Source organism: Arvicanthis niloticus, chromosome 6 (genome assembly GCF_011762505.2).
Source record: "Arvicanthis niloticus isolate mArvNil1 chromosome 6, mArvNil1.pat.X, whole genome shotgun sequence".
Lineage (NCBI taxonomy): Eukaryota > Metazoa > Chordata > Mammalia > Rodentia > Muridae > Arvicanthis > Arvicanthis niloticus.
In genome coordinates this window covers 90,345,231-90,360,003 of record NC_047663.1, presented here as the reverse complement: position 1 = coordinate 90,360,003, position 14,773 = coordinate 90,345,231, and the positions used below count along the sequence as shown (strand labels likewise).

General features: G+C 51.3%; 1 protein-coding gene across 4 annotated transcripts; it reads right to left on the bottom strand.

Moving 5' to 3' along the window:
- Positions 1-819: 819 nt before the first annotated feature.
- On the bottom strand, positions 820-14,424 carry Ube2i (ubiquitin conjugating enzyme E2 I). Of its 4 annotated transcripts, none has more exons than XM_034504335.2 (8): positions 13,416-13,617; positions 9,100-9,176; positions 8,894-8,977; positions 7,930-8,002; positions 3,962-4,071; positions 3,762-3,841; positions 1,329-1,432; positions 820-1,059 (listed from the first exon to the last, which is right to left on the bottom strand). In XM_034504335.2, the coding sequence occupies exons 2-7, from the start codon at positions 9,163-9,165 to the stop codon at positions 1,369-1,371; spliced, it is 477 nt and encodes a 158-aa protein (XP_034360226.1). In that variant the 5' UTR covers positions 9,166-9,176; positions 13,416-13,617; the 3' UTR covers positions 820-1,059; positions 1,329-1,368. The 4 variants fall into 4 exon arrangements, with proteins under 4 accessions (XP_034360226.1, XP_076793258.1, XP_034360224.1 ...); XM_076937143.1 differs by lacking the exon at positions 13,416-13,617 and adding an exon at positions 13,194-13,372; XM_034504333.2 differs by lacking the exon at positions 13,416-13,617 and adding an exon at positions 14,257-14,424 and having other exon boundaries at positions 820-1,432.
- Positions 14,425-14,773: the final 349 nt, after the last annotated feature.

The following is a 14,773-nucleotide window of genomic DNA, read 5'->3' as shown; positions in this document are numbered from 1 at the left end:
CCACTGGTGCCTGGTTCCCATTTCAAGGGTCTTCCAGGGGGCCTCAGGAACAAGTCTGATGGAGACTGATCACTGTCTATGTCCACTGCACCTCCCTGTGTTCTGTAAGCCCCAAGATCATAGACACAGCCAGGCAGGCCACTGCCAAGAGCAGCTTCACCCAGACCAGCTCCAGCAAGCAGAGTTTATATGGACGGTAGTACCTGAGGTCATCCTGTGCCGAGGCCACACCAGGCTGGTCTCCCGGGCGGTAGGTAGGGTTGAAAGCAGGCCAGGAGGTGCAGGAGCTGTGTGCTCAGGTGCTCTAGAGGAAGGACCCGCTGTTTGCCTGGGCTGGTGGCAGGGCTGCCTCTTCCAGGTGCAAGGGTAGGGCATCGAAAGGCCTGAAGCTAGCATTCAGGCCACAGTGGGGCCCACTGCACAGCTAACAGGCAGGGAGATCAATGTAGGCCAGTTTGTCCTTGGCTCTCACCTGGCCTCAGCCTTGGTCTGGGTCAGCCAGTCTTTGACCTTGCTGGACTTACGAAGGCTGGATGTGGATTTCAATTTCATGAGGATCTCAACGCTGCCTGGTACCTTAAGGCCCAAAGACCCAGGTGGGGAGAACAGAACACATCTCTGTACACAGTCCTATTTACAAAGAACCAAATGAAGATGGAGCTGCAGGGGGCCTGGGCATGTCCCTAGCAGAAGCTGTGAGACCTCCTAGGTGCTGGTCCTGGGGCTCAGCCTTGGTGCCTGGCAAGGGCTGCAGCCATGTGCGGAGGGCCAGACATCCTGAGGCACCTCCTCACATTTTAATGATGATAATGCAACAAAAACCTTTATACAAACAGTTTATTTACTCTAAACAGCAACACAGACAAAACGCCATATAAACACAAAGGAAGTGGTGCAGAATGGAGACGCTGGCCAACTTTGGATCTGAGGCTCAGAAGCAACAGCCCAGGTTTCTGAGAAGGACGAGGGTAGGGAAGGAGGGACAGTGTGGTTCTGTCATACAGCCAGCTGGAGGCCAGAGCTCAGTGGGAAGCATGCCTGCATCCGAGCGCGACACTCCTAGGGGGTTACCAAGTACAAAAGTTTATCATTTTACAGCAGTTGAAATACTGACATCAATATTAAAATAAAAGCAAGTTTTACTTAACAATCAAAAATACAAAAGACTGAAGGAAGAGACCCTGTATGAAAAACTGGGGCAATTCAGCGAATTGAGACTGTATATGCCAGTGGCGGAAATGGAAAATGGTGCCCGCTCAACCCTCCCAGGCGACTAGTAACTGTACGGAGCGACTTAGATCTGCAAAAGGCTGTAAACAAGTTCTTGCCATGCCAATCCCTTCCTCGTCATGGAGCCCAGGCCGCTGCTTATGAGGGGGCAAACTTCTTCGCTTGTGCTCGAACCCTTTTCTCATATTCCACTCTGTTTTGGCTGAGGAGGTCAAGAGAGAGAAGAGTTAGATAGGGTGGCAACACGACCTACTTGCTGAGATGGAGAGAGAACCCACTCAGTGTCTGCCCAGGAGCAGGGAGGCAAATTGGTTGGTTGTACCAGGTGGCCCTGTGCCAGGGAGGCGCAGCAAGCGCCACTGAGAGGCTGTGTGTCCACCTCAACCTCAGGGACAGAATCCAGACAACCACATGGAACACAGAGTGGCCTCGGCTTCCTGCAATGGCACTCACTACCCGTGCCATGCCGAGCGTTTTGCTGCCCAGGCTGGAGTGCAATGGTGCTCCAGTACACTCCCGCTACTGACCAGTTAGTGCAGTCTGCTGGCTCCACTGCTGGGAAACCAGATCAGTGGCAAACTCAAACACATAGCCTCTCAGTACGGCTGGGAACACAAGTGTGTATCTCCACCTAGCAAGTGCAGGAAGTCTGGTCTTAATCAGCCATGAACAAGTTAAGTGTGAGACAGTGCAATCAGGTGGAGAACAGCCCACTGGCACTAGGCTTTGCTCAGTTCTGAAAACAGCTAAGAGCATCTGTGGGCTTTCAATATGGAAGGCATGGACCCACTGCTGAGACTTGAGACCTAGGCTAGTCTGTACTGTGTAAGGGAACAGTATGACCTTAAGGACCACAGGAGCAAGAGGACATTTCCAGGCTGGGCTACTTAGAACAGCAGTCCTTCGGGGTCTCCTTCAACAGTCCTGGCACAGCATGAGTTGCAACACATCAGTGATCATGTGGAGTGTCCCTAGAGCAAGCCTGAGCCCAAGCTGTCTGGCCCCAGAGTTTACAGAGTGGTCAAGGTGCAAATGACAGGTTCTTGTGCCAAGATCACCCCAGAAAACCAGAAAGGTCCAGTACCAGAACCCAAGTAGGGAGGACACAATCCTTAGAAGCACATGCTAGTTCTGGGAGGGGCTGACATTACCATGAGGACAGCAGCCCAGTCCTCAACCAGGAGTACTACTATTCACTAAACAAGGATATGACAGCAAGGCACCAGCCACTCAGGAAGGAGGGACATGAAGCTTCTGCACATATAGTGAAAACACACACAAAACAACCCATTGACAGAAATCCAGATGATGCGGGAGAGAAACCCCAGCACTGAGAGCTGCAATAGGTACTGGAAGAACAGAGCCCATGTTAGCTAGCTGGGAACCAAACCCTAAGGCCAACTGTGAACAGAGCTCGGTCTAAGCCAGAGTGCAAGTGCGCTGTTAAGGACCAGCACAATGAGAGGCTCCAAGGGCCCAGCAGGAGTACACTCCCTGTGCGAGGCCACTCCAAGAGGCACGCAGGCCAGCACCAGCAGCCAGCACAACAGAACACTGGTGAAGCCTGCCACAGCATCTTACACAAGGGTTGGGCCCAGAAGAGCCCAGAGCACAGGTGGTCAGTATACAACAAGCAATGCACCAATGGGTGTAAGCTACATTCCCAGGGATGCTAGACATGTCTCCCTTGGCCACCAGAGAGGGCAGCATACAAGTATCAAGGTTGGGCATGTACCCAACTTTCTTCTGGTTCCTTCCTTGAAGATACAGTGTACCCACTCCTTCCTGTCCTGCCTAGTTCTTGGAAAGAGCAGAGCTGGTGGGCTGACAGGCTTTCCCAGGGCCACAGACTAAGACAGAGGTGCCTGGGACAATGCTCAGAGGACCTCTGCTCTATTCCCACTGGGGTGAGTAGAAGCTTAGTGCCTGAGACACAGGGAGAACTGTGGGGTCAAGGTCCCTAGAGTAAGACTAATCTTAGCAATTCTAGCTAATAGTAACTTCAGTCCTTGCCTACATCAGCAGGATCCTCATAGTCAGCAAGGACAAAGTGTCATAGTGTGTGCATATGTGCACATGTGTAGGACCTCTATTTTAAGTGTTTTCCTCACTGCCTATAGAACTGGTTCAACTGTCATTCAAATTCTAACTGATCATGTGAGGTTATTCTCCTTCAGTAGATACAAAAAGAGCCAAGAGCACTCTATCAGCAGGGTTGTGTTATGATGCAATGGGCCACAACTTTTTATACACCTACCACAGATCACTCCAAACAGTCAATCAGTGCCCATATCACCTGTTCTATACCTACCACCATACCCTGAGTAAGTGCCTTGTACACATGGTTCTGTTGCTGACAGGTCAGACATGCAGTTTCTTGGTGGCTCTTGTGATGCTGCCACCCAGTGGGAGTTTACGCCTCTTCCCCAGGGTCCCCCTCTCAACTATCAAACCCCAGAGATCCAATCTGACATGTGGCCAGTCTGCACTTTCAAGTAAGGAAGGTTGGCCAGCTGGCAGTTGCTACTAACCAGTAAATTGTGTAGGCCTCTGCTTGAGCTGGGTCTTGAATATTTGGTTCATTTAGAAGTTCTTGTATTCCTAATAAGATCTGTAAGGGAAACAAAAACAATCAGCTTACATTGATGGGGCATGTTGTGGGGTATGAAAAACAGTCTTGGCTACTGTAACAGGACAAACCCATAGCGGGTAGCCAGCTGCCATTCCATACCTGTTTGATTGTGATAGCTGGCCTCCAGTCCTTGTCTTCCTCCAGGATGGACAGGCACACTGTGCCAGAAGGATATACGTTTGGATGAAACAGTGGTGGCTCAAATTTACCTGGAGAACAGGGAGAGAAAGGAATACTTTTGGAGGCAGATGCTGTTCCTATCCTGTGCTGCCCTTGCTCTTCTTCCTGACACCAGAGCTCCTTAAAAAAAAACAAACCTCAGAAACTTAATAGCAGAGGAACTAGAAAGAGGAGAATACACCTTTCCCTCCTGAGGAGCTAAGCCCGGATACAGCAGAAAACTCTGCCTTGAGGAACCTGGAACAGTCTCTTCTTCTTGAGGAACCAGAAGAGATCATGCCAGAAGCCAGGGGAGCAGAGTCTACACTCTTCTCTCATGTCCATAGCAAGAGGATAGAGGCCAGAGTACGTGCCCGAAAGACCTTTGCGGTGTGCAGGCCACTTCATTAAACAGGCTTCAAGTAGACTGCATTTCTTTACAATAGAAGAATCTGTTCCACTCAGTCCTACTCCACAGCTGCTGCTTGAGAATGTGCCTCACTTTGATCCAGGCAAACTACTTTCTCTTTACTTTTAAACATGCATGTCCCCAAAAGTGTAAGCCTAGAGGCAGTCTTTTTTTTTTTTTTTTTTTTTTTTTTTAAAAGCAAATGAAGGGGTCTGGGGTAGCTCTGTAGCAGCGCACTTCCCTGGTGCAGTAAGGTTTGGCTGAGCAGCTGCAGGAGTACACACCTATACCAACTACTCTGCAGGCTGGGCAAGACTGAGTGGAAGGCCAGCCTAGGCATCTCAGCGAAATCTTGTTTAAACAACAACAACAAAACAGGGGTGAGGTGGGGTTGGATAAGGGGCATAGAGGTTAGGAACACTAACTGTGCTTTCAGAGGATCTGGGCTCAATTCCCAGAACCTGCATGGAGACTGAACAACTGCTGCTGCTCTGGGGAGGGAATGATGTGTGTTTATTCTTTCTTTCCTTTCTTTCTTTGGTTTTTTAAAAGTGGGTTTCTCTATGTAGCCCTGGCTGTCCTGCCTTGAACGCTGGTGGGATAAAAGATGCCCCCCAGCCCATTTTGCTAAACCCTCATTGTTCCGGAGCTTTAAATAACAAAAGAAAGGTGGGAGGCAAGCTCAGTGGTGGAGCACCTGCCTGGCATCCTTGAGGCCCTGGTTCAGTCCAAAGCATCACAAAATGCTAAGTTAGCAAGACCGAAGACCAGCATTAAGGTTAAAAGCTCACAGAAAGCTCCCTAACTGTTCTTTCTGCACAATGTCTCTGTGCAGACAGAATGGCTGTGGGTCACCACATGCATCTACAAGCTGAGCTGTGAGGAAGGACTTGAGAGGGACTTGTGCCTGGGCACAAGGACAGGCAAATGGAGACGGGTGTGGGTGTCAAGACCCCAAACTAATTTCATCCATTCCTCCAGCTCAACTGTCTCACAACTGGGACATGCCTCCAGGGCTCCTGTCCCCACCTCCACAGAGGCACTTCTGGCAGCCATCTTAATTTTTTTTTTTTTTTTTGAAACCACGGAGGGGTGATGGCACACATCTCTGATCCCAGCACCTGGGAGGCAGAGGCAAGCAGATCTCTTGAGTTTGAGGCCAGCCTGGTCTGTAGAGCAAGTTCCAGGATAGACATGGCTACAGAGGAAAACTTGTTTCACACCAACCCCAATAAAATTTTTTTTTCTGTTTCTAATGCATGTAGATATTGTACCTGCATGTATGTTTGTGGATCATGTGTGTCCAGAGCCTATGGAAGCCAGAAAAGGGTGTCAAATCCCCACGAACAGGAGTTGTAGCTAGTTGTGAGCTGTCATGGGAGGTCAGAATCCAACCCTGGCCCACCAGAGGAGCAGCTAGCACTCTAAGCCAGAGCCAGCACTTCTGCTGTAAAGCTTGCCTTACCTTGGGGTCCCATACTCATCCTTCCCCAATTCTGGGCTCATCCTTTTGTTCTTTAACATGTACTTTGCAAACACAAGTTTAATTTTACTTGCTAACCATGTTTCCTTCTACCAGTGATGACTTGCACGACTTAGCGGGCCCATCAGCCCCTCCATGCTTCGGAAGCTGCTTTGGCTGCGTGGATCAGACATTAAGGAGCCCACCATTTTGCTGTCTGGGGGTTTATATGCTAATCTTGTTTCCCTTTACTCTTAATTATTTCCCAGGCTGCTACTAATACACACCTGCACCAACTCTGACTTCTGGTATCACCAACCAGGCTTCCATGGTGTTCCTGCCTTGTCTTTGTGAACATGTGTGGACATCTCTACTGGTTAGTTCTACAGAATAGTGGCAGGTCAGCTATACTGGTGACAGAGAAATTGCTTTCACATACCACAGCAAGTGCCCAAGAGTTTCTGCTGCCCAGCTCTTGGTGCCCTCAGCCCTCCTCCTTGGCAACCCAGAAGAACCCAAGAAATGGTGTCCTCTGCTCAGTTGCATTTCTCTCACTAGCTGGTGTCTTCGAAGACTGACTTGACTCCACGGTCACACAGCCAGCCAATTCCTGAGGCCAACACCTCTTGTATTTCCTTGACAAAGAAAGAATGTCCTCTACCCCAAGATCAGAAAACCTCTGGAGCCTCCTTCAAAGCTGCCCTGTTCCTCATTCACTTGGCTGAGCTATGGCAGAGGAGATTCCCCTCACAGCCACATGCAACACCTAGCAGTTTCATTACATATCTGGCTGTGAATGGGCATGGCTTTTCTGGACTATCTATTCTGCTTTGATCTGCTTGCCTGTCTTTGCACAAATCCCACAACATATAACCATGTCTTGGAAACTAGTTGATGACAACGGTCTATCCTGCTGATGGGTCTGGGCACTGTTTATCCTGGGTCTCCATTTGGATCTTGAGGGTCCTGAAACTTCAAGGGACTGATTGACTGACCCACCATGCCCTTTGCACCTCCACACACACTTCAGATCTTGATTGATTGGGACACCTCGTGACACTTGCAGACTAGCTAGGATCATCATCTTCCCACATAATGGCTGAGGCTCCCTCAGGCTTTTCAGAAATGCCCATGGTCTCCAGAGCACGAGACTTCCCTCCCTCGGCATTTGGTGTGACTACGAACAGCTCAGTTGTTACACGTTCACGGGCTGTGACCCATGTCTTCATGGTCACTTTTTTCTCGTAAGCAGTTGCAGCTTGGTTTCCCTAGCCAGTTTTGAGAGACTTCTTATCTCACTGCATTTGCTCAGAATTCCAGCACCACATGACAGCAATGAGACCAATAACTCTGTCTGTCTCAATCTTAGCTACGTACCCCTTAAAAGAACTAATAACAGCACAGCAAAAAGAACTCAAACAAGAAAATCCCAAACAGAGCAGGCAAGACTCCATCCAGAGGTTCACAATAAGCTATGTTTAAGTATTCCTGGAGAACCCTGCAGCAGGCAACATCTCATTTACAAACTTTAGCTCAGACCTGGCCTTACCCTGGGCAGAATGGTGGTGGGCAATGCACCCCCAAGTAAGTTCTGCTGAGCCGCACAGAGATCAGTCCAGCCCTCTTTTCTGACCCACAAGTCTGAAGGCCACAGGCACAGCGTCTCACTGGGATGGATGCTGGGCATCCAACAGAGCATAGCAGAGAGGAATGAGTGTGGCTCTTCTCTCCTCAGTGCTCTGAACTAAACCCAGCGCCTGACATGTGCTAACCTAACCTAGCGGGAACTCACAGACCCCCGTTCTCCTACCATGGCACCCGTGGGCACAAAAGCACCCAGGAGCTTAATAAGCCCGACACAACTCTCCCTCTGCCACCTGTAGTCCATCGTGACTGGCTGGGACTTGTCATCCAAGCCAACTGACCAGTACTGACTTTACCCAGCACTGACACCTGCCTGCTAGGCCGAGCATCCATAGACATGGCTCCCAAAGTGTGGCGCTGGGAAGTCGACTGCCGGCTCTTTGCACAACTTACATTTTGGTGGTGAGGACGGATAATCATCTTTGAAAAGCATCCGTAGCTTGAACAAGCCTCCTTCCCACGGAGTCTGTGGGGAGGGAACAAGGTTAGACCTGTGACTCACTTGCCAAGGTAAGCCCAGGAGAAGTTTCCTGAAACCTGGGTCTGTTGGGTCTTTTCTCTAACTGCCCTACACCATTACTGTCCCCCAAGACCAAAGAAGACCCCCACTGTGCCTATGAGAAGCCAGACAAGATGGAGGCAGAAGCTGGCTTTAACATAAGTAGGGGAAGACTTAGGACCCACAGCTCTTTGGTGCCTGAGAACCCCCAAAAGCTGAGCAAACAAAAGCCAGGCCCAGCAGCTTATACCTGTATTATTATTGTATTATTCAAGCCAGAATCTTGGATCCTATCAAGACTCCCCAACCAGACAGACCATTTTTCTACCCTCACTTCACATGACTGAAGCACTATGGTGCAAATGCCCCAGTAAGACTTGAGAGACCTCGGCATACGTCAGGGACTCGCCCACATCTGCAACAGAGCCTTGTACAGAAGAACCCAAACTACGTCTTTGCTTAGACACTAAGCTGAACTTGGAGGCCCAGGTTTGGACAATGCCTGAAGTTATAGGAGACGCTCCCTCCCACACGTACTGAACAAAAGTAGACAACTGGCTGCATGGAGGCCAATGAACGTAAAGAACCACAGCCTGTGTTTTTCCACAGGCACTTTGCCATTGGGGCTTACCACTTTGTAGACAGCAACCTTCACCTGCTCCTCACCCCAGGGCCGTTCACCGATCCAATGATTGGCCAGGGTCCAAGCCTCCTTAGCAGCACAGGCTATCCCTTACCCTGGGGAGAGCTATGACCTGGTAGGCTAGCTGTGGTCACAGATCTGCGAACTCAGGTCCCTTGTAGTCCTGCTCTCAAATCTCTTGTTAAGTCAGGCACAAAGCCAGCGGTAGCCCTTACCCCCTTCTTCCCAGGGATAGCGCACTCCCAGTTCATCAGGTTCATCGTGCCATCAGGGTTCTTTGTTGGGACAGCCACAAAGCCCTGAGAAAGAAGTCACAAAACAAACCAGCTCAGACAAGCCTGGCTCTCAGCAGCAGCCACAGGCTGAGAACACCAACCCAATAGAAAGCCCCTCCTTGTGACAGACACAGAATGCTCCTTACAAAAGGGTGGTCCTTCCTCCAAGCTTTCCTTTCCTGCGCAAGTCGGCTGAGGGCAATCCCCGACATATTCAAAGTCCCTGGAACAGAATCCACAGAGGGAGGGTTAGGTAAAGCACACACATCTCCTCTAAGTCACCTCCCACCCCAGCCAGAGAGGGCTGTTACCAAGAAGCAGGTAATCGAGGCTGGAGTCCAGCTGGGCAAGCTGCCCTTGGAGCAAGTGCTAGCATTACACCCCTCAACCAGCCCCTCAGAACACCTCCAGGTAGGCAGGTAGAGCACCACTGCTCTCTTTTGAGCTTTACAACTCAACTGCTGGAAGGTGCAGTGAGAAGAGCCTGTCCAAAGACTGTCGCCTCCCTGGCAGGCACTGCGCATCTCTGGAGAGACTTGGCACCCACTCCACACAAACTCTCAGGACAGGCAGGGCCTTGCAGCTACCGCACACACTCATCTGAGGCTAGGATGTGGCTCACTGGTTCACCACACCACCATATAAAAGGCCATAAAGGTAGAGAGCTAGCCTGGGGGTTAGAGGAGGGGTCAGGAACAAAGGCCCTGAGATCTCAGCTTAGAGTCAATCAGGCCCGATGGGAGGACAATAGGACAATCACTACTCCCAAATGCACTAGTGAGAAAAATCTACACCTTAGGGCAGAGTATGGCAAACTTCACAGGCCGAGGACCCCAAGAGGCCAGCCTATCAGCCCACAGCCTATCAGCTCACAGTTCAGAGATCTGCCCTATGACCCTGGGGGAAGGAGGAGGGCAAGATCCAGGTCAGGCCAGTGACCTCTGCCAGGGACCATCTTGGCACACTTGGACAAGGCCCTTGGGTCCCACTCAGCATGGGTGGAGCACCTCCACCTAGGCCCACAGCCTGTTGCTCTGACTGTGACTCCAACCTGGCTACCACCTGCTTGAGTTCTTTTTTTTTTTTTTAAACCCTATATCCTTTTAAATATTACTTTAAAAAAAAATCCCATGAAAACAGTACTAAGAGACCCCCAAACCTACAGAACACTGGGGTTTTGGGGTATATGAATCCCAGGGACACAACCCCATGATTAAGAATCTAGCAGGGCAATAGGCATTTTACACTGAGCTACTTCTCAAAGGTTACCTCAGCTTCAGGTTTCTATTGGGCTTGTGGGTAAAATCAAAATCCTCCAGTTGAACTAGCACTAGCCTCATCTCGTTTTCAGCTCAGTCTTCACTCTGAGGAGGAAACTCCAACCACCTCTGGACAAGACCAAGATTCTTGCTAGAATACACTCCTGTTACAGCTTCAGACAGGCCTCAATCAGACTTCCTCAGAGTTCCCGCCTCTTAGATTTAGCTCAGGCTGCCCATTTTACCATGACTACCCTAGGAATTACTGTGTGTTCTTGACCCAGCCAGGGCCTCTAGACCTTACACAGCTGCCCAGGCCATAATCCCTGTGCTACAGGTGGGCTGACTGGATATGCAGCTCTATCTGTATGCAGTTGTCTGTACCTCAACAGACAGACCCACTGGGTCAAAGCAATCTGAAGCCCTGCACTAAAGTCATAAGTGGCTTGTTTTGAGATCAGTCTCTCACAATGTAGCCCAGGTTAGTCCCCAACTCACAACAATCTTCCTGGCCAGCTCCCGGTATTGGGATTACAGGCAGGAGCCACTACATCTGGCTCCTAGACCCATTTTTCTTCCTTGTCCCCCCTTTATTTTTGGAGACAGTCTCACCATGTGGTCACAGCTGCCAGAGACATACTATGCAGACCAGGCTAGCCTTGACACTCATGCACCACAGCACTCTAGACTGTTTTTGATGACTGTACAAGCACACAAGTAGAGAAGGGATGGAACTGCCATCAGAGGTAGTAGCATCACCCAGGAGCCCAGAGTTCAGGAAACATTTCAGGAGGGTGAGGTCACTATAAGACAAGCACCCCGTTTCAGCATTTTTAATATCTTGTACAATCTAAGCCAACATGGACAAACTCTTTCAGAAGCATAAGCTGGGACTGGTGAGACGGCTCAGCAATTAAGAGCACTAGATGCTCTTCCAGAGGACTTGGGTTCAATTCCCAGCACCCATATGGCAGCTTATGATTGCTTGTAACTGCAGTTCCAGGGGACCTGATACCCTCACACATACAAACATCCAGATAAAACAACTGTACACATAAAGAATATTTTTAAAATAAGGAGAAAAAAAAAAAAAAAAAAAAAAAAAAAAGCACAAGCCAGCAGGACAAGCCTTGACAGTGCTGGCATTCCTTTTAAGCATACCTGGCGCTATCAAACATATCCTGATTCCCTTTTTATAAATCACAACCGACAGCACCTATGTTCCACAAGCTCCAGTTCCAAAGCACAAAGTGTACAAATTAAAGGCAAGGCTCTTCTCTTACAGCCCTCAAGTCCAAAACAGTCCAGCTCAAACCCAACTGTCTTTCCCCAGCACAGGAGTAAAGCCTATCCAGGAACAAGCACAACCACCAAGGTTCTGCCACAAAACCCTAACACCTACCTCAATAGTCATCTCTTAGGCAACTAAGGACCCAGGTGGCACTCATTTTAGCCAGAAAGGCAGTTTGCTGGCCATAGGGGCTGTTGATAAGAGCAAGCTGCAACAATGTCCAGGTTACACTGATGCACGCAGGGCACAAGGCACAGAAGCCTAGGGTTTCACTTCTGGTAAGCCCCTCTTTTCAACTTCTTAATGCACAGACCCAAGCTGGTCCTCAGGCTTAAGGGCACAAGCACTCTAGCTTCTCCAACTGAGGGTAGGCTGTGCAGGAGATGCTATCCTCACTCAGCCAATCAGATGGCAGAAGACCCCAAGCAAGTCTGGGCAGGGTTTTCAATCAGGTCTCTAGACCCTGGGCCAGTGCTCTGGAGAAAGAAGCCTGGATAATGTGCTACTCAAAGTTGTTGGGACAGCCACAACTGACCTCGAGAGAAAGTCGAGTGCCCAGAGAACTCTGTCCTAGCATCCAACTGCAGTTATCCTAAGTGAGAACAACCAAGAAGCTAACTCAAGTGGTGGCTTGTCCCTGTACACTCAGTGTTAAGAAGACTGAACCAGTGGGACCACCAAGAGTTCAAGGTTAGCCTTGGCTACAAGAGATGCTGTCTCAAAAACAGGGAGGGGAAGTGAGAGATGGCTCCTACCAGAGCTCTTAAAGGCCTTTTACCCCATGGTCAAGGAAAAGGAACCCTAGGGACACACAGGCAACGATCTAGGCAAAAACCTGATCCTTGCGACAGTGCTGCTTGCTGCTCCCACGAGCACTCCAAAAGCCACTTAAATACCACTTGCCTTCCCAGGTAACAGCCACTTCACGAGCTCAAGTTTTGTGATACAAAGAGAGGGAGGGGGAAAAAAAAAAACCTTCCAAGAAAAAAAACAAAACACAATCCCCACTACTAGAGACAGGTAGGACACAGGGATGGGTCTTCTTACCACCCCAGGATTCCTGCAGTGTGAAGTACCCGTCTAACGACACCATCTACTTCAGAGGTACTTGCCGGTCAGAGAGCCTGTGCAAGGTTGCTTATCTCTGCCCACCTCGGCAGAGGAAACATGGGTACCAGACACTACGGCTGGCTTGGATATGGCTAAGCGGCCTCTTCGACTCGAATGCACACTGTAGGCCCTAAGGATCCTTCACTAAGTATATCACGCTGTTTCTTAAGTTTCCAGTGGCAGAGACAGCCAGAGGAGGGCAGGACTGCAATCACTCACAGCCTAAATACCTTTAGAATCAAAACAAATTCTCCTTCGATGCCTGTTTTTCTGCTATGCAGGCAGGTAACTGATCCACTAAAAACCATAGCTCCTTAAGAATAAAGGACAGTGAGGCAGAGACTATGCACAAGACCCCCACAAAAAACCCAAACTACAAGCTTAGCGTCTCAGCAAAGAACGAAGCAAGACAAGCCTTCTGCTGTGACTCCGGGTGCTTACAGGCCGCGACACGGCCCAGTGCCCACGGCCTTCCTGTACTCCCGCTCGCCTAATTACGGAGCCCAGCGCCGCCCAGAACCTGTCTGGGAGCTACTGGGAAGCCCAGATTATCTGTTGCGGGGTCGGCGGAACTCAGTACCCCAAGAGTAGGGGGGCAGTGGGCCCTGCTCCCAACCCTGCATTCGCCCGTGGCACAGCGGCTGGGCCCTAGTGCCCCGAAGGCCGAGACTCGGAAGCGGGAGGAGGCCAAGAGCGAGAGGAGGCCGCCGTGGCTCCGCTCGACGCCTCCCGGAAGCTCACTGGGAACGGTGGCGACTCGGGGCGAGGATCGGAGTGCGCGCGCAGGCCTGTGGCGGCTCACCTGGGCGACCGCGGCCCGGACCGTCGCGGCGGCAGAGGCGGCGGCGCTCCTTTGTCTCGGGACTTCCCTCCGCGCCCGCCGCGCGCAGCCCGGAGCGCAGGACCCCAGCGGGCGGGGCGGGGCGGAGCCTGAGCTGGGCTGCCCGCCGCACGCCTGCTCAGCGTACGGTTGCTCCTGTCCGGTGGCCTACGCTGTCTACTTAAACACGAGCTTCCCGCAGCACGCACTAGGCTGCCGCGCTCTCGTTGCCCGCAACCGCCTAAGGAGGCCGGGCTCGAGGCGCCTGTCCAAGCAGGCGGTGCCCTGAACGGCCGCACTCTTAAAGGGGCCGCGTCCTAGACTCGAGGGAGCGTCTGCAAACTCCTCTTCGGGATAAGTGCGTCCACTCGAGGACCCATCAGAGAGTCGTGTGAAGAGAAGGAAGCATAGATTTCCAAGGGTCATCCGGATGCTCAGAGGGCACCTTCCCGGGCATAGGCTCTGGAGGTATCCTTGGGCTCAAGCCTCGAGTCCCGGGAGTAAAGTTCACTGAGGCCTAAACATCCTGGGAATCGTCGCAGTACGGTGACGATCCCCTGAACATAGCGCGCTGTGACACTTTCTGCAATTGGCCAGCTCAGGAACTTGGGTGGGGTAAACCTCGAATCTACCCAATGAACTGGCCCCATACAAAAGGCCAAACGCGTGCAAAACCGACGGGGAGAGAAATGTGGATGCTCCCTAACCTACGAGTTAGCCCTTAGTGGGGGAGGGGAATGAGCCTGAACCATGGGGGAGGGGCAGCACCCTAGAACCACCTCCCCTCGCCCCTAGTCCTCTTCCCCTGTGCCGCACCCCACACCTCGGTTCCACCTGAAACCCCTGCGCGGCTTCTGCTGGCCCCGCTGGACACGCTTTTCTCACGCCGTAGCCTAGTCCAGGTTCCTCGGCCAGTCGTCTGCAACCCAGCTCCGTGCTCGGATGCTTCCTCACCGACTCACCGACGGGACGGGTACTTAGAACCGTCGCTGGCCCCCTGGTGGCCATCCTGGCGCCTGCTTCATTTTTTTGGCACGTGCCGGAAGCCTTCCGGGGCCAGTTGCAGCCAACAAGGGCTTCCTAGGATATTGGACATGGGTTCGGTGCTGCTGGGGGGGCGTCCAGTGTTCATCTCTCTGTGTCTCCATCCATCTACTCATCACTCTCTCCTTTCTTCGACCTCCTCCTCTTGCCTTCTGAGGCTGTTGGGTGCCCCAGAACAGGGACCAAGGTCCCATGTCCCTTGCCCATAATTGCCCACTGTTCCGGTTAATTCCTCCTGTTCTTAGCCGTACAGTTTTAAGTTAAGATCACGATGAGCACCAGATCCTGAGGGACCT

Excerpts from the sequence above, each read along its gene's own strand:
- Ube2i (XM_076937143.1), bottom strand. The coding sequence starts at position 13,236 with ATGCAGGGTTGGGAGCAGGGCCCACTGCCCCCCTACTCTTGGG. Across the intron at positions 4,072-7,929 it reads TCCGTCCTCACCACCAAAAT|GTAAATTTGAGCCACCACTG; the intron begins GTAAGTTGTGCA and ends CCTGTTCTCCAG. Across the intron at positions 3,842-3,961 it reads CAGCTATCACAATCAAACAG|ATCTTATTAGGAATACAAGA; the intron begins GTATGGAATGGC and ends TTTCCCTTACAG.